The sequence below is a fragment of the Dryas octopetala genome, chromosome 3 (genome assembly GCF_963921425.1).
Source record: "Dryas octopetala chromosome 3, drDryOcto1.1, whole genome shotgun sequence".
Classification (NCBI taxonomy): domain Eukaryota; kingdom Viridiplantae; phylum Streptophyta; class Magnoliopsida; order Rosales; family Rosaceae; genus Dryas; species Dryas octopetala.
This window is the reverse complement of record NC_141368.1, coordinates 1,139,842-1,158,071: the sequence shown is the minus strand read 5'-3', so window position 1 is coordinate 1,158,071 and position 18,230 is coordinate 1,139,842. Positions and strand designations below refer to the sequence as shown.

The following is an 18,230-nucleotide window of genomic DNA, read 5'->3' as shown; positions in this document are numbered from 1 at the left end:
GTGCTTGCACAATGGCCACCCATTGTTTGAATGTTTGGGAGACAACCCATTATTATTGGGCCAATATGAGGAGCGAGTACCATCTTGTAGTCCGTAGAGGAGATCCATTATTTAATTGTCGGTGAATGTGATTGATCCCAAGAATACCGTCGGGTAATTTTTAAAGACACCATCAAATTTGAACTCTCTGATGAGCCTTTAGATTTTGATGGATCTTGTCACCAAACTCTTGTTTCATTGGGAGTTGAATTTATAGGAGTTACCTTGATCCAGAAAATGAATAAAGAATCAATTGTGCAAGTCACATATTATTGTAGCCTTGTGTGCAATAATAATCTTACTATAAGCTCCAGTTCTGAAGCATTTTGTTCAATAGTTAGTGGAAGAGGAGGGAGAAAGAGAGGTGAATGGGGATGCCGGTGGATGGGATTGCCGACAGTATTAGGAGGGCATGCGCTTAGTGGGGTGAGTAATGTTTTTGACAATTTGATTAAACTCTTTTGATTACGATTAGTACATGCTCATGTCAGCTAATTGGCATTCATTAGTGTACATGTCACCATTTTTAGTCTTTTAAATATAATAAATATTTGTTACTTAGAATTTTAACGTGTTTGGTGATTTGTAGAGATAATACATTTATTGTAAAATTATCTGTTATGAATAAATTTAAAAATTTTTCAATAAAATTATGAATTTATCGGGTGTATTATTTTTTACTTTTAAGTTTTTTTTATATTTTTATATATTAGTCTAATTATATGTCATTTTATTATATAATTATAGGAGGTATTTCAACTGTATCCATCATCTATAAAATCATTAAAAAACATACCCTATTTAAAATCTAAATTGAAAAAATAAAATTTTCTTCCTCTTTTTCCTTTTTTACCACTCTCCACCTCCTACTCTCACTCTATTCTCTCTCTTTGGCCAACTCTCCCAACCCAACCTAGCCCCTCCCGACCTCACCCCCCACCACAACCCGCTAGACCCTTCTCTTCCACTTACCTTAGTCTCTCTCTATATTTTCTCTCTCTTTTTTCTTCCACGTCTTCATTTTCTCATGCGTGACTTCGTACAGTCTGGCCGTGACCAGGCCAACTCCGGCCAAGCCCGGTCGGTGTAGCACCACCAGCCCGCAGCTCCTCTCTCTCTCCCCTCGACCATCCCTCTCTTCCCTTTCATCTCCCTCGCTCGACTCCCTCCCTGTGCGCACCTTAGCCCAGCCAAGGTCGGCCATTTCCCTGGGCCCAAGGCCACCGACGGGTCCCCTGGTGCTGACCATTCCCTCACAAGCTATAGTTGGGATCGGGAAGGTTGTGGTGGGGGTAAGGTCAAGAGGGGCTGGGTTGAAAGGGTTGGTCGAATAAAGGGAAGAAAAAGAGAGTGAGAGGTGGAGAGGGATAAAAAAGGAAAAAAGGAAGAAAAATTCATTTTCTCAATTTAGATTTAGATAAGGTATGTTTTTGAATGATTTTGTAGATGATAAATGAAGTTGAAATACCCCCTATAATTAAGTGTCTAAATTAAACTTTAGTATAATTATAACTAAACTCATACGTGAAAGATGATTGGGCTGGGCCCAGGCTTGTTGTTGCTTACTGTTTGGGCTTCGGCCCTCATTTTATCAAAAAAAGAAGTTGAGTCTCGAGACCACACTCGGACTGCCCCCTCTTCGTTTACAAAAATGGAATCTAACACCGATTAGATTCAATGAGATCGGAACCGTCGGTTCATGATTGAAATGCATTAACGAACGGTGGCGATCTAAGAAAGAAGAAGACGCAATAATAATAAAATTGAAATAATAGATATTTGGAGAGGCGGACGTAGACGTGCGACAAACCCATGGCGAAGCGTTTGCGCCATTCTCTTACACGCAACAGTTGCACGCTTCCCTCCGTCTCCGCATATGCATATAATTACGTCTATATACATACTCTTCCCTCCCTCCTCTCATTTACTCTCTCACTTCTCGTTCTTCATTTCTCATCAGTAGCCAACCGCTTCTTCATTATTTGCTGGTGAGTTCTGAATTCTGAATTTTTTGGTTTCAATTCAATAGTTTTCTGGACTTTTACTTCTAGTTTCGCCATAGCTACTGCTTGTTTACTCGAAGCTCAATTTATCGTAAATTACGTGTTTTTTATTTGTCCGGGGAGCTGGAAATATGAAAAACGCGAAATCGTGTGCGTTTTGATTTATTTTTGTTTTGGTTGCTTGAGAAATTGTATTGGAAATTAGGAACATCCGAACCCAATTGAGCTCAATTACAGTATATAAACTGATTTGACCAGAACAGTGTGTAAGTGTATGATCTTAGAAATTGATTAATTTTTGAATTGCCTAGCTAATTAAGCTTAAGCGAGAACTGAGAACTGACAAGTTTTTGAAACTTAATGTTATTATTCTTTTGTTATGTAGTGCTTAAAGCTCCTATCAATGGCTCTATGTGGAGTTGGTTTGAGTCCAAAATTTGAAAGTTTTGAACTAGTTTATGTTGGTGGAACTGCAAATTTGTCGACAAGACTGATCAGACCGAGTCTTATGCGCGTCATTGGAAAGTCATCTGATTGGAAGAGGAGACCGTGTTTAGGAGTTCGGTGTTCGTCACTGAAATTGGAGGGAAATGTTCAGAGTGACTTATCAGTCCCTGTGGAGGAAGAGTCAGGGCATGTCATAAAGTTCAAGATGTCTGATTTCAAAATTCTTGACCGAGTTAGTGTTGGCCTTGGTGGTCGGGTATGAAGAGAATTCAGAGATTATATTTTTTGTTTGATGTACTAATGTTATTCTTGCGATGTATTCAATTCGTGGTGGTCTAATTACTTTTTTTCTGTAGGCAGGCGAAGTAGTTTTGGAGGCTATAGTGAAGGATATTAATAGGTAGGTTTACTTTTGTGTTAATAATTGACATGTTGCTACGAGATCAAGCTTGATGACCGGTGTTATGAAATTGCAGTCCTTTGTATAACACACAAGTTGTACTTCGACGTCTTACTAGTGCTCGAGCTCAGCGTCGGGGAAAACGAGCAATAGAGGTTTGTGGACTTCATTCAAAGATTTTGTACTGTGTTATGTAAGGTTTCATCTCATTCTTACTGTATTTTTTATGTCTTCAGGTATTAAAGAAGTTAGTTCGTCGTAGACTTCTGTACCATTCTTATTCAATGCAAGTTCATGGTTACATCTCAGCTACAAGCAGTGGTCGCGGCTCATTCACTCTGGTCCACGGGGTAGGTCCCTTTCTGTGTATAATGGATTCCATGACTGCCACTAATTTAGTCTTCTACTTGGCATACACGATACCCTCAACAAGAGCGGGTTGAGTGAAAAGGTCTGGTGGACTTAAAATATATCCGAACTTATTCTTCTCAGAATAATGTAATCATCTGATCAACATATATAATGGATAGATTCAGACCAAAAACTAAAAAATAAAATAATGGATAGATGGTTTTTCCTATGGAAATTTCAAATTTCTTTTGGCTGAGGTTTTCCATGCAGGAAAAGCCCCCTCTTCACATGTGGGGACTGACTGTCTTCCAATTGTTTTTGCATGCATTTTTAGGTAGTCCAAGATTCCACTGACTAATTAAGTGTTAATTTAGCAAAGTAATATCTTTTTTTTTTTTTTTTTATATATAAATTTCATTGTAGTATCACGGCAGTTTTTCTCTAAGACATTGGCTTCAACAATCGGATTGGCTTCCAACCTTGGAGGCTACTCTTGCGTTGGACAAGGAATCTGTTAGAAGGGTGGGAGATGACACAGTTGGAGGACCTGCAGTATCTCGGCAATTGCGGATGATTAGAATATTAATGAGAGATCTCTTAATTGGAGTATGCATCATTCTTTTAGTCATAAGTGCAGAGTATTTTCCTCCAAGAAAATGATGGATTATGATGTTTCTGATGCTTATTCTATCCAGGTGAATTACTTGCACAGCCATGGACTTGCCCATACAGAGTTGAGGTTGGAGAATGTGCACATAAGCCCAGTGGATAGACACATTAAAGTGAGCATCAGATTTTCCTGTCCAGAGTCAGACTTCTGGATATCAATTATGTCTTACCTTTGTGGCACTTTTTCTGATACATACAGATTTGCATGCACAATAAGAATTTCAGGACTTGAATTTATGTCAACTGGGAAATCCTCGTTTTCCAGGACTGTTAGAGATAATGGCATGAGTGTTTGAACTACAATATGTTATATGATAAGAAGATAATTCAGAGGGGCACACCTTAAACAAATGAAGGAGGGAAATCACGGAAATTAAAGCCTAAAGTAATTGAGTAGTAGTTTGTGTAGCAACCACATGCATGCTCATCTTTAGATTCGTGTAATGAAATTTCCCATCACTTATCAGGTTGGAATATTAGGAAATGCTGCTGACTTTTATGAGGATCGTCCGAATGGTGGCACTATGGATAATAACACGGATAGGCGACAAATGATGATTGCATTTGACATGAGGTATGGTTTGGAGATGACAAACAGAGATTTAAAAATAAGTTTCAGGTTGATATCTCTGTAAGATCTGAATGTTTATTTTGTTTCATACATGTTGCACAGATGTCTTGGATTCATGATGGCAAAAATGGTGCTGCAAGAACTCATGGATCCCTTAATATTCACAAAGGTCAAATCATTTCTCACGAAGGTATAAAATGCCAAGTTATCCTAATATAGTTTGAGCCTTCTGATTATATAATGCTAAAAGATGACAAATCAGTTATCATCTGTCATAAAAAAGTCTTATTTAAGTATATGTCTAATTGTTAGACTCTGTTTGCATGGTCAATAGATGATAGAAGGAGTTTTTTGTTTTCACGTGAGCAGCAACTTGAACTTCTGGTTAATGAATTTGTTTATTCTAACACCAGTTTTGATCAATGTGCAAGTTCAGGGAAATGATCCTTCATGTTTGCGTGAATTTTTATTGCAAATACTTCATAGGAATTCCTCATCTGGAAATGCTGGACTCCAAGTAAGTACTGTGCCTTCAGTGCAATTTAATGTGAATTCAAGACCCCTTTTTCTCACTTCTCTGAAGATATTTTTGTGCATTTTCTTTATTGCAGATACTTGATAGGAATTGGGGGGCAGGGTGGCACCTTTTATCCTTGTTGCTAGCAACGAAACCTTCTAAAAGAGTAAGGTATGTTATTGTTTATATGTGAAGCTGGGATCTGGTCTTGAAATGAAGTTATAATATAGATTGTTTTTTCATGGAGAGAATTATTTCCAAATATAAATAACCCCTTTTAATGCTTCACAGTTGCTTGGATGCTCTTATACACCCATTTCTATGTGGACCTCGATGGCGGGTAGTCCCATCCATTGATATCATCAGATGGGGTCTTGGTTCAACCGCATTGAGAATCTCAGAAGAATACATCTATGGCAGGCCTCAGGTATATGGTTTTTTTCCAACAAAAATATACTGTTTTTTTTCCTCTAATGAATCCTCTGCCATGAATAGATGGACGTTGTGCCATCAATCTATTTATAAGTACAGAAAATTGGCAGTTAGGAGATGCACTGACTTTCTGTAAATTTCATATTTTAGCGTAGCAGGCTTTCCCACTTCATTGAGTTAATGGAGATGCAGAATCCTCATTCAAGGCCAAAGGTAATGAATTATGCTTTCTTCATGTGTCTTGCATTCATTGTTTTTCAGTGACCTGCAGACGTGCAAAGCAATGAATCTGCTTGTTGCTTAAATAGCTAAGCAAGGTCCAAGTGGTTCTCTAAAGCATTTTCTACTTTGAACATGCAGAACTGGCTGGAATTGCTTCCAGGAAAGTGGCGTCTACTGTACTGTACTGGGAAGCACATTGGCTTGACCTTTCGGCAACCTACTGAGCGAGTCCTCATTGGTGATGTGCACCTAACTGTGTCAAGAGTATCGAAGTTGAACACCAGCCTTTCATTTGCCTCTGACATTGGCTTCACAGTCATGATTGGTCAGAACTGGTCTCATGACAAGACTGGCGTAGATGGGAAACTGCAAGTAAACTCTTTATTTAGATTAATGGCTGGGAGACGGTTATATCTAAAGGAAGAAGAAAAGACCACAGGAAAGCTCTCCTTGGGTCCATCAAGTAGTCATGATGCTTTACCACAGAAATTATCAGGTAGAAAGTGGAAGAAAGCACCATTTAAGGAGTTCCCATCAAGCCTTCCAGTGGCCAAGCTTGTTTCAAGCGACATTGATGAGGTAACAATGAATCTTGGTGATCCACTGAGCAAAAATCTTAAAAGTGCACAAAATGTACTTCAAGAAGTTCGGACACAAGTCCCGCCTGAAATGTTCGACTTGTCAAAGCTCGTGTGTGGAACATATGTGGACTCCAGGCTGCTAGTCATTCGCGGGGTAAATGGTTCAGCACTCCTATTTACAAGGTCTTGTTTCGATGAAAGCTGTAAATAACAATTGTTCCAAAAGATGCATCTATCTAGTTGTCTCATTGTGCCAGTAGTGATTTGTTCTTTGCTCGTCATAAAAAGTGGTCCGAAGCTTGTAATCTCTCTGAGTCTTTCTATTTTGTTCAGCTTCTAATGTTCCTCTATTTTCCCTGGCGTTTGGTGCACACATGCATGCGCTACCCTTTGAAATGAAAAAAATAAATAAATAGTAAGTTGACTAGTTATATAACTTATATAATTAAAATAGTTATAAAAAAAATTATTTAATTTTATAAATATGTAAAGTTGGTTACTTTAGTGAGTTTTAAATTCTCTTATCTTCTAATTGATTTTTTCGTTTACAATTTCATCCTTATAAAATATTGAGTTTTTCTTGGAAGTTTGATAGAAGCCAGTAACATTCAAAAGAGAGGGATATCTTTATAATTATAGAGATACTCAGCAATTTGTCTAAATATCAGATCATTGAACCCCAAAGGTTTCACAATCCCCATATGCGGTGCAGATAAGACCAAGTAAGAAAATGAAACAACTCCTAATAATAGAAAAATGCGAGTAAAAAAGGTAAAACGTTTACATTAGAATGTCAACACTTTTTTTTTTTTTTTTTCCTAGACGAAATCGCACAGCCATGCTCGTATCTTTAAATTAGAGGTAGGAGCAACTTGCACTCTTGAAGGTGAAGAACCACACTATAGTCAACGGTGGTAGTTTGAGTAGTTAATGTGATTAAATTTGGGCGCTACATAACACTGTCAGCTTAATACTTTCCGCCTCCTAGCTACAAAAATTATACATAAAACTACAATCCCACCCCCACCTCAACCATGTTGCCATTTACTAGCATAGGAACTGTTCTTAAACTCGGGCTTTCTGCAAATAGCTGCATTCTTAAATCAGTCCCTGCCGCTGCAGATCGGTATATGTCTTCTTATTGTAGATGTTACCCTCTCTGTCTTCGTACTCTTCTTCAAGATCTGGGCGCCACTTGTTCCCACCTTGCCGTTCTTGTATCCTCTTCCACAGTTCTTTTGCTTCCTGCATAGTGAAATGTTTAGACTACACTGAAAAATATTAAGCTAGCAGGCACTTATTATCTGAAGAAGGATGGATACCTCAATTGATATGATCTCATTGAAGTTTTTGGTGTTTGGTATGCCAAGGCAACGCATCCCATGCTGATGGCGCCATTCTTTAAAATGTCGTTCAAAAGCTCTACGCCCCCAGTAACTGTAATTCCCACATATCTCACACTTGAATTCCTGAAATGAATGAACGGAGTTGCAATCACCTAACCTTTAATTTATTGAAAAGAAAATAAAAACTTTCTCCTGCTCCTTGCAGGATAAATGTGTCATATATAATTGTTATACATGCACCAAAAGTCATAGATGTATAACGGAAATCTTCATCATTACTGACATTGTAACTGTTCATGGTATGGCAATCAATAACAAATTACAATATTCCTTCCATTCATAGAGTTCAATAAATCCATTCTTACAAATAGTAATTTCAAAGACAACAGCATCTTTCCAGTTTATTTTAGAAAATAATAAAAAGTTCCAGGGCACTTGAAGATGCAACAACATGGTGTACATCTAATGACTGGGAAAAAGATTATAAAAGTTATATAATCAAAATAATTTTTGGAAAGTAAATAGCTTACCTGGCCAAGACCATGAAGCTTATACAGCCAGTAAGGTATAGGCTTCCCATCCCAACCCATTGGCAACTTTAGTGGATTATAAATCTGCTGCTCATCATCATCACTTTCAGTATCGGCCTGTGTGTCTTCCTGCTAGGAATCAACCCAGGCAAGCATTTGTTAAAAACCACTGGAGACTTGTATAACACAGATATTTTATATAATTTCAGCATATTTCTTTAGTTCAGATGATAGTGGATCTAAATACGTAACATTTTAGATTTGAAGTCCATTTTGAGTTTGACAAGTATGCACTATGGCATAGTTAACTCAGTGCCAAAGCCCGGTCAGAGCTGCGCAACAAGACACTTTGATGGATAAGGGTTCCTATTATGATGAAGTGATGAACATGAAAATTGTCTGTTCATGTTAAATTAAGGATTCGCATACCCAACTCAAGTATTTCCTATTAGGCATATGTTATGATTTATACTATTCTTTTGATATGCAGTTCTAGTTACAGTTATACAGACTATGTAGCAAGAGGAAATTGAGTATCCAGCCCTGACATGCCTCTACAAAGCATCCACCTAACTGTTCAGGTGGAGGCTTAGTTCTAAGAAAGACAAACTACAAAATGAAATGCAAAGCAATCTATGTACCTCCTCACGCTCTGCTTCAATTTCTTCATATGTCAAAGCCTGTTTCTTCACAATGTTGTCTTTTGTTCGTTCAATAGCCTGCACAATGTCACAGATGATTTTTGTAAATGTGCACTGATATTCGAACTCCAACAAATACAAGGAAAAAAGGCATTAAAATACAGACTACGGACATAAACAGGTGAAACTAGATAGTTAGGTAACATATGCCAACCTCATTCAGTAAGTCGCATAATTTTTTCATTTTGGCCTCCAACAAACCAATTTCTTTTAAAGTGTCATCTTGTTGTGGAGCTGCAGCAGCCCAATTCTGTTTTGAACCACGCGAACCTTTGGCAAAATGCTTCTTGTTCAACTTGTCCAGAGGTGTGTCCTGCACAAAAGCAATAAAGACATTTGAAGGAATATGTTATGTGAAAATTTTAGCACATAGATTCAGAAACTGAGAAAGAACAGTTAGTTCCAAATGTAAATACTGACTAAAATACTGATAAAGAAACAAGAGCACAGAACATACAAGGACATTTAAAGTACGCTTTTTTTAATATAAAAGAAATGGTTATAGAACAATCACCTTTGTCAGCAGAAGCCTCTCTGCACGCTGCTGCACAGTACCACCTGTCTTCAGTCCTAATGAAGCCAATGCCTGGCAGGTCAAGATAGAGAGATGAGCCAAGAAAAATATATTTTCTAGAGAGAGAGAGATTAAGACATGTGTATTGAACTTTAGATTAAATATAATCTATTCGGTAACATAAGGAAAATGGTAAAACAGTGAAACACACAATGATACCACAGTCAAAGTACAAAGCATGATGTGGAGGCTTGTAGCTCTAGTGGTTGAGAGCCTTTACCCCCACACCCAAGGCCAAAGTTTGAATCCCCCCTCTCCCTTCGGCCTCCCTTGTAACCAAAGAAAAGTACAAAGCATAATCTTATACTCTGAAATTTTCAGGTTCCATTTCAATTAATTATTTTCCACAATTCATTAGAAAATCTTTGGAAATTTCAGACATTTCCTGTATTGTTCGAGAGTAGCATTGAGATGTCTGAAATCAACTCATATAACCTGAATCAGCACCTCAATAGACAAAGAAGCCATGGCACACATACAAACACAAAAAGAGCTTTACAAAAAACACAAGTTATAGGTGAGAGAAGTGCAGTTCAAGCAAAGAAAACAGTCAACGTGTCCTTATTTTTACTAAAAATCACCCTTACCTCCTTTAGCTTTTCAGGACCCACTTCCATGAGTTCTTCCACTGTGCTATAATAATCAAGATCGATTACAGTATGCTGATCTTGAACATGTCCATTTTCTTGATTCTCATTTTCCCATTCTTCTACCTTGCCATCTGCCCATTGCTCCTCAAATTCAGTTTCAACCTGCCACATGAGAACCACCATAGTTAAAAAATCCAAATCAAAGTGCAATCCAGGCTCATCCAGATAGAATCCACATAGCCCGTTTGAGACACAAAACATGAAGTTCACAAATAAAAGGGTTAATAATGATAAATTGGTTTCGGAAATTAAATATCTTACAGGAATACATATATAAAGATGCATTGTTAAAGCCCATACATAACATGAATTACTAGTATGGCCTTCCAATCGCTAAAAAGTTTAAAAGCACATTCCGTTGCACAGCTTAGCATTATTTTGTGAAAATTTTTAGCTTTGCCACAAGTGAAATCATAACATTCTAACACTGGAACAGTCATACATTGGAAAATATAAAAAGATTAATTTCTGACTCACTCTTTATATAAAACAGGGATAAAATTGATGCCTGAAGTTCTCACATGTCACTAATCCAAGTAAAGAAGATAGTATAAAATGAACCTTTGAGAATATTCTATCAAGATCTTGCAACGGCTCTGTCCGCTGGAAAAAATACACCAGATACTCCAGTAGATTTTCCATATATTCCCTGTACTGCCTGAAGAAACCAAAATAAAAAATCATTCCAAAAAGAATCAGGGGAAGACATATGTAGATGTGACTACCAAAACACTAATCAAAAAAATGAACAATCAGTTTTGTAAGTGAAAAAACAAAATAATAGACTACTTCACCTTGTCAACTTCAGTTTGCGAGGAATCTTATGAGGTTGTGAAAAAAGATCAAGGTAAGCAGCATACTCGATCGGCTCTCCAAATTTAGAATTGATATATTGATTGTACAATTCATGCAAGTCCAGGTACCGTCCATGAGCTTCCTAAGAACAAAACTAAATAAAATTAATGACAGGGTAGGATGTAGCAGACTTAGCAGTTTTATCAGAGTAACAAATGTAATAACTTGTTTTCAGTTTGACGAATAGTAAAACTAATAATCTCATATGTTCATCTCTTTTGAAACATAGAGAGAGTGAGTGTGAGAGAGAGAGAGAGAGACCTCTCCACTGAATTCGATTTGAGGTTCCTCCTTAAGCAGTGCTTCATGTTCCTCATCAGCATCAACAACACGTGCAGCTGGATGCCTTCTATGATACTCACGGATCTGCACATAGCATATGAATGCTTCTAGTCACATATGAGTAAAACAGGACACATGGTCCTAGAGATGGGTGTCATGCATTAGAGTTTCAATTTTGGGAAGCAATTATACAAGAACCAAGTTAGTTTTTTGAATTATGTACGGTTAAGACTAAAACAGGGTCTACCTTAAACCAACAGTACAAACACATTAATAATTCTCAGCACAATTTTGAAGTAGCCTCTCTCATTATTGGTTGCTCAAATTAAAAGCACACACTCAGAGAAGTAAAGACACAAACAACTACTAGGCTTTGATGAATAAGGTAATCACATTCAAAAATCTCACATTAGAGCACACAATCACTATCAGAATCATAACTTCTTTATACTGCAAAATCAACAAGCAAACGAAAGAAATACCTCTTTCAATCTATCATAAAATGCACTGAAAACGTTGGTACCAGTGGCAGTTTGGCCTCCAAGAGCCGCAATCTCATCCTTTCTCGCATTATCTTTATCTTCATAGATCTCAATCTGAAATATCACACACAGTAAACACCAGATTCATAAGCAAAATCATAAATAAAACCCTAGGGTTTCCACAATTACAAGTAGGAGGAGAATAATGCGTACGAGTTTTTCGGTGGTGGCGGAGATGGTATCGATCATGTTGCGGACACGGTGGCCCTGGAACAAGCGGTCCTTGCTGCCCGGCGGCTCGTTCTGGAAGTCCTTCACTATCAGGCGCTCCAACCGTTCCACCTCCTCGTGAGCGGCACGTGTCACCTCCAGTAGCGTCGACGACATCTTCTGCGTCGCCCTAGTCGCAGTTAGGGCTTCTCTCTGTCTGTATGAAGCAGAAGAGCAACAATCAATTCTGTTTTTGTTTTCTATTTTAGAGGGACAAGAAAACGCTGCTACAGCGAAACGTTTAAAACGCTATCTGAAAAAACGTTTTATGCTTGCTTTGGGAGACTGTTGAACAACAAGGCGGTGACAGGCTGACAGCTAATAAAAATAATGTGACGTGTTTATATGCTATTGGTTCAGTGTTAATACCTGGTCAATAAAAAAAAAAAAAACGTTGTAAATAGTTTCTCAAAGCCACTGAACTCTGAAGAGAGCAAGAGCGAACTAGAGAGAGAGGAGATCGCTTAATTTGTCAAAATGTGGTCGAAGTTCAACCAATTTATACCAGGGAATAACGAAGAGGGAGGAGGAGAGAGCTTGTTGGATGAAGAATCTGAGGGCTTGTGTAATCTCTCTGCTACTCAGGTTCTGTAGCAAAGAAATCTTCAATTTTAATTTTGAGTATGTGTGTTTTTGTTATACTCTTGTTCTTTTAGCTTCACACACTTAATTGGGTTTCTGGGTTTTGACTTGATCAGAGAATGTACGCGTTTGCAGCTTCTTTGTTGGTTGGTCTGATTTGTATGTTCCTGGTATGAGAATTTTTGTACATTTCATTTTTTTCCTCATGAATTACTGAATTAATCTTTGTATATGCATTATTGTATACTGAATTACTCATGAATTACTTAATCTTTGTATACCGAATTAATCTTTGTATGAGATTAATTCAATCTAGTAAAGAGAGTTGCAACATGATTATGAAAAAAGTAACACTCTTTATGTCAGGAGAATTAATAGGGATAATTTTATGATATTTTGTTGCAGCATTTCTTTTTAACTTTTGCTTCTTTGGCAGTCATTCATCGTCTTTGCCAAACCCATCAAATTTGCCATTTTGTTCACCTTTGGCAATTTGTTGGCAGTTGGAAGGTAGGTCCAGAAATTAGTTCTCAACATTGTATCTTGGGAAACATAAATTGATCCCTGATGGCATTAGTTCCACTGAAATTCCTCAAGCTTGTTCAGTATGCCTCTCTTTTTTTGTGCAATTCATCAAGGTCATTCAGATGCTAACCTGTGTTCCTGTTTGGCAGCACAGCCTTCCTCTTTGGTGCTGAACAACAAATGAGAATGATGTTTGATTCTGTCCGAATTTATGCATCAGCTATTTACCTTGGATGTGTTGTTATGGCACTCATCTGTGCTCTCTTGGTTAGTTTGAAATCTTTATCCTATGATATTATGAAGAAAATATAGTTAAAGCCGCAACTTTGGAAAGTTCTTGGGTGTGCGTTGTCAGTGATCTGTGGTAAAACTAATGGGAGGTGATCCTGTGCTATATATCTTTGAGCCCCAACTTCCCCTGATTAGACACTTTGTCTTTCTGGATAACCCTATAATTTGTCCAATAGATGAGATAAGATTGACCAAAAAATGGCAAACACTTTTCAAAATTTGTGTCCTACAAGATACAGTTGTAATGCACACTGAGTCCTGACCATCAACTAAAGAATTTTTTTTTTCTTACCAGCAATTTCAACTTCATTTTGTATAAAAGAAAACATCACCATGTATTCCTGTATGATCATAATGAAACTCGAAAGATTAAAAACTTGAAACTGAAAACTGGAAGCCCAACATATTGCCTAAATGTACTGAATCAAGGCATGAGATTGAAATATACTAAATAGGTTTAACAGGAACAAAGTGGTGATGTCAGATTACTCTTCCTTTCTTTCAGCTACTTGTCTTCATGTCCCCTTGGCCCTCCACTTTACTTGCTCATGTGTCCACTATAAATTTTGCTGTATCACTGTATGTCTGTACATATCTGTTGATTCCTTCCAAATATTGGATTGAATTGCATCCTTGACATTTTCTTTTTCGTCTTGCAGATCCATAGCATGATTTTAACCATAATTGCAATGATATGTGAGGTCTGCGCCCTAATATGGTAAACTTTCCTTTCATGTTCACCTGTCTCACTCAATTTACAACTTCAGTGAAAATGCCGAAGGGTATCCAAGTTCCTCGGTGTCAAACCACCTCCTCTAAAAATTAGCATGATTTTAACCATAATTGCAATGATATGTGAGGTCTGCGCCCTAATATGGTAAACTTTCCTTTCATGTTCACCTGTCTCACTCAATTTACAACTTCAGTGAAAATGCCGAAGGGTATCCAAGTTCCTCGGTGTCAAACCACCTCCTCTAAAAATTTGTGATATGTACTTTGTGGCATATTACCCATCTGGAAAACTTCTATCCTATCCTATGTTGTCAACCTTGTAACATGTTGGTATGTAGACATAAATACATAATATGAATACTAATTGTTCATACTGACAACTTATATGTTCTTGAACTGTTTCAGGTACAGTCTGAGTTATATTCCTTTTGCCCGAAGAATGGTTTCTAACTTGATGATTCGTTTATGTGACACCGAGCTTTAGATGATGCAATTCAAAACAGTTCAGTGCTAAAGTCTTGAAATTTTGTGATCCGGTTTTATCTCTTTTCCATTGTTCAGGTTTTTGTTGTGGGTTTATGGGGCTTGTGATTGTTATGGGAACATGCATAAGTGCATGTATATTTCTTGGCTTCAAATTCCAAATATCAACTTCTTGTTTGTTCAGGCTGTACTCTTTTTTGGGGGTGGGGTGGGGGATATCCAGCTATTAAATCAGAATAGAAGGCCCATATGATCGGGCCGAAATAGAAGGCCCATAGAAGAGTCTATCCCAGGCAGTAGAAATGGAGTGGAACCATATGGGACTCTGATTTTTCTATAACAAGGTCCAATCTGACATAATGAAAAAGATTCTCACTTGCCAGCCAAGATCCAACCATAGCTTTTGAAATGTACGACACCTTATGCGCCGCCTCTCCCACCTGAAATGTACAATGATAGATAGGAACTCGACACCGCAAAAGCATGTGAAATACATACCCAACTACCTTAACAACAACTACCTACCACATACAAGAATGTGTTTTTAACTACCAAAACTTAAGTCTTCAATTGATGAAGCTTTCTTGAACATCAATATCATCTACCTAGATGGCTATACCATTTATTAATCTGATTTTCTTTTCTCTTAAGTAATGCGACAAAACCAGTCTGTCATTGCATCAGATATGGCCCACGGCTGTGCTTGTAAGTTGTAACATGACCTCAATGAAGGCTCTGAAGTTTTACCATGTTTATGATTAACATGCAGTGCTTTTTCATTATGATGATCTTGGACAATCTGAAACTTCGAAGTGATTGACCCAAGAGAAGTCTTCAGCAATAATGGTTTATGTTTGTGATGTAGCTTTATATTCCAGCCTTCTTTTCTCTCGCTCTCTCTTGGTCCACTCCAAAAGGGAAAGGTGTTAGATATCAATCACTGCAAAAGAGAGGTCCAAAGTCACCCTTTTCCTTTTGTTACCAACTACGTACCCAGCAGTCTCTTTTTCTTTTCCAGACAAAATAAAAGAAAATGTATTGATTTGCTCAGGATTTCAGGTCTAATTAATTGTAGTGGCAGCACCAAAAGCCTACTAAATCGAGAAGTAAAGGTTGCCTTAGTTGTTGCCAAAACATATACATAAGAAATTGTATACATCAAAGCATTGTTGGTATGCTATGAAAATCACTAGTACATGATCCCATATCAACATCACAATCATTAATAACACATGTGTCATCCCAAAACTCCAATAACCTCCTTTTCTAGATTTCTGTTTTTTTTTTTTTTTTTTATGAAAAAGGGTGACCAATCAAAAGCTAAAGCAAAGAGGAAGCTTTTCAAGTTAAATAAGCTAAAGGGAATGCAAAATGGGCTATTGGGTTGGTGGGGAATAGTTAATCACCTTGTGATGATTCATGATTGTGAGGTAACCTTATTTTCTATACTTAATATTTGTATAATTGTGATCATTAATCAATAGAAACCATTAGATTGGATTAGGTTCAGCACCCATGCCTAAATAGTTTTCAGCTACCTACCCACTCAATCACTCATAGTGTATCAACCGCCAATAACCAACCTACCACTATCTACCAATTGGAACCATGAGCCACCAGGCACCACCAGCTACACCAGCCTGCATACATTTATTACTATGGCGAATTATGTTAGCCAGCATTTTTTCTAAATTATATAGAAGAGAAACTACCTAGTAAAACCAAAACAAAATAAAAATATACTACTACCAAAACTAACAATATTAGATATCAACTAAACCAGCTAATCATATATTTTTGTACACAATATATGCTAGAAATATTATAAGTTTGAATTTCATTTTCTCATAAGAAATGACGTTACTTGTAAGTTGTAACTAGTAGCATATCAAATATAACCAAAAATACTTTCTTATATATTCATTAGTCTTCAAAATTTTGAATTTTTTTATGATTAAATATTATTTTTTGGACGAGATTAAAATTAAATACGTAGGTTTTCAACAGATTTGTTGATTTAGACTGAAGAAAGTTTAAATTTACCGATTAATAATATATCAGGCATGTGAAAAATATATAAAAGAATACATTTTGCTTGCACCTAAAAGGCTAAAACAATTAATGTAAAGATTGGTAGTGTGGTTGTGTTGGATTTTCCTTTCTTAATGGACAATCTTCACTTTCGAGTTTTGACTGGGCCAATCTCGAAAAAGGTCTTCGATCAGTTCTTTCCCTTAAAAAGCACTGTAGAATACAACAAGAACTATTTGACTATAAAATAATTTTAAGAACAAAAAAAAAATGCATGCAACGACAACAGAATACTGGACCCAGCAAGTAAACGATTCTTTGTATATTGAATCCCCATTTCAATGTGTTATAACACTCCTCCACGCCTTTATCAAGTTGACCCTTAAGGCCTTTTAACATTTGTATATACATTGGCCGAAAAAAAAAAAAAAACATTTGTATATACATATCATAAATTTTGATATTTGCTCTAACGATGATGGATAAAAGAAATACCCTTTGTACAGTTATAGGTGATTTTCAAGGATTCGAAGGTTATCCCAAAACCATCATCCATCGTTCCCTATTAACCTAAACAATCACTATCTAAATAAATTAATTAAATGATGAAATAGAGAACAAATTTTATATTACTTTATCCCATATGTATGGTTTTATTTGTAAAAAAAACTGCATTGCGTCGAGTTTTGGGTATAATAATAATGTCATGTCAAAAGAATTATATTTTATTAAAAACCAAAACTAAATGACGTGTTAGCATATATATGTTAATATCAAACTAGTTATAAATTAATACAATTTATAATTGAGCTCAAATTACATATATAAAAAAAAACTGTTATTAATCACATTAGGGTGGTAATAAGTTAATAACTAATAACCAAGCCACTTGTCATAGCTTATTGGCTTAAACAATCACGACTCACAAGGCGCGTGACAAACGTATTCTGAAAAGGTCAAAGTACTTTTTTTGTTTTTTTTTTGCCACGAAAAGGTTAAAGTACTTAAACAAGAGTTCTGGTCAACTGGCCCGATCAGAAACCTTCATGTGAGAGAAGTCTGGCTGCAATGATTAGTGCGTGGACGACAACTCCACTTGGGAGCGCGTGGGTCGACCGTATTCTATTCAAGAAAGTACGTATAAAAGAGGGAGAAGCTTAAAATTGGCTCTACATTGACTCTTCGAATCTACGAAAGAGTAATGAGAGTATGGGAGGCAAGGACTCCTCAACTACCCAAACGGCCAAATCTGTTATCATTTTTTATAATTTTGACCAAATGAATGAACATCTTCAATAATAAACGAACAAAAATAAAAAATTAAGGCATTTAACCTGCATAAATAGTAGCATGGTAAATGAAATACACAAACTTTTATATTTTAAGTTTAAATATAAAAAGTTTAAATTAAAATTGGTAATTACATTACACGCATTCAAAAATAGATGGCAAGAGTTTTCAGTCGTTGACTAAAGCAAAACATGATCCATGTTGTTTTTGTTTGTAATTTAGTTTGTTAGTTAATCGAGTTGATTAGCCATTTCACAGGATCTGGGTCTTAATCTTGGCAAACCCTTTGTGGCTTACAGTCCACGTACGCCGCAACGCATGGGATCTTGACCTCGAAAGCCCAGACACAGCACATTGCAAACTAAATTCTAAAA

General features: G+C 36.8%; 3 protein-coding genes across 4 annotated transcripts; 2 read left to right on the top strand and 1 right to left on the bottom strand.

Moving 5' to 3' along the window:
- Positions 1–1,850: 1,850 nt before the first annotated feature.
- ORG1 (OBP3-responsive protein 1) lies at positions 1,851–6,582 on the top strand. 2 transcript variants are annotated; one of them, XM_086235756.1, is made up of 14 exons: positions 1,851–2,027; positions 2,428–2,745; positions 2,846–2,889; positions 2,966–3,044; positions 3,126–3,239; positions 3,664–3,846; positions 3,936–4,022; positions 4,377–4,483; positions 4,583–4,670; positions 4,917–4,997; positions 5,092–5,168; positions 5,289–5,424; positions 5,580–5,642; positions 5,790–6,582. In XM_086235756.1, the coding sequence occupies exons 2-14, from the start codon at positions 2,446–2,448 to the stop codon at positions 6,441–6,443; spliced, it is 2,013 nt and encodes a 670-aa protein (XP_086091882.1). In that variant the 5' UTR covers positions 1,851–2,027; positions 2,428–2,445; the 3' UTR covers positions 6,444–6,582. The 2 variants fall into 2 exon arrangements, with proteins under 2 accessions (XP_086091882.1, XP_086091881.1); XM_086235755.1 differs by lacking the exon at positions 1,851–2,027 and adding an exon at positions 2,163–2,306.
- Positions 6,583–6,929: 347 nt separating this feature from the next.
- On the bottom strand, positions 6,930–12,127 carry ATO (splicing factor-like protein). Its single transcript, XM_086236816.1, has 12 exons — positions 11,866–12,127; positions 11,653–11,766; positions 11,150–11,254; positions 10,828–10,970; positions 10,595–10,691; positions 9,971–10,135; positions 9,324–9,395; positions 8,964–9,122; positions 8,750–8,827; positions 8,109–8,237; positions 7,555–7,701; positions 6,930–7,477 (listed from the first exon to the last, which is right to left on the bottom strand). The coding sequence occupies exons 1-12, from the start codon at positions 12,037–12,039 to the stop codon at positions 7,331–7,333; spliced, it is 1,530 nt and encodes a 509-aa protein (XP_086092942.1). The 5' UTR covers positions 12,040–12,127; the 3' UTR covers positions 6,930–7,330.
- Positions 12,128–12,354: 227 nt separating this feature from the next.
- Positions 12,355–14,718, top strand: LOC147289242 (Got1/Sft2-like vescicle transport protein family). Its single transcript, XM_086238093.1, has 6 exons — positions 12,355–12,507; positions 12,621–12,674; positions 12,941–13,014; positions 13,179–13,296; positions 13,980–14,038; positions 14,458–14,718. The coding sequence occupies exons 1-6, from the start codon at positions 12,400–12,402 to the stop codon at positions 14,534–14,536; spliced, it is 492 nt and encodes a 163-aa protein (XP_086094219.1). The 5' UTR covers positions 12,355–12,399; the 3' UTR covers positions 14,537–14,718.
- The last annotated feature ends 3,512 nt before the right edge of the window (positions 14,719–18,230 follow it).

Excerpts from the sequence above, each read along its gene's own strand:
- ORG1 (XM_086235756.1), top strand. The coding sequence starts at position 2,446 with ATGGCTCTATGTGGAGTTGGTTTGAGTCCAAAATTTGAAAGTTTTGAA. Across the intron at positions 2,890-2,965 it reads ATAGTGAAGGATATTAATAG|TCCTTTGTATAACACACAAG; the intron begins GTAGGTTTACTT and ends ATGAAATTGCAG. Across the intron at positions 4,671-4,916 it reads TCAAATCATTTCTCACGAAG|GGAAATGATCCTTCATGTTT; the intron begins GTATAAAATGCC and ends GTGCAAGTTCAG.
- ATO (XM_086236816.1), bottom strand. The coding sequence starts at position 12,039 with ATGTCGTCGACGCTACTGGAGGTGACACGTGCCGCTCACGAGGAGGTG. Across the intron at positions 10,136-10,594 it reads TTGATAGAATATTCTCAAAG|GTTGAAACTGAATTTGAGGA; the intron begins GTTCATTTTATA and ends CTCATGTGGCAG. Across the intron at positions 9,396-9,970 it reads GTCCTGAAAAGCTAAAGGAG|GCATTGGCTTCATTAGGACT; the intron begins GTAAGGGTGATT and ends TTGACCTGCCAG.
- LOC147289242 (XM_086238093.1), top strand. The coding sequence starts at position 12,400 with ATGTGGTCGAAGTTCAACCAATTTATACCAGGGAATAACGAAGAGGGA. Across the intron at positions 12,508-12,620 it reads GTAATCTCTCTGCTACTCAG|AGAATGTACGCGTTTGCAGC; the intron begins GTTCTGTAGCAA and ends TGACTTGATCAG. Across the intron at positions 14,039-14,457 it reads GAGGTCTGCGCCCTAATATG|GTACAGTCTGAGTTATATTC; the intron begins GTAAACTTTCCT and ends GAACTGTTTCAG.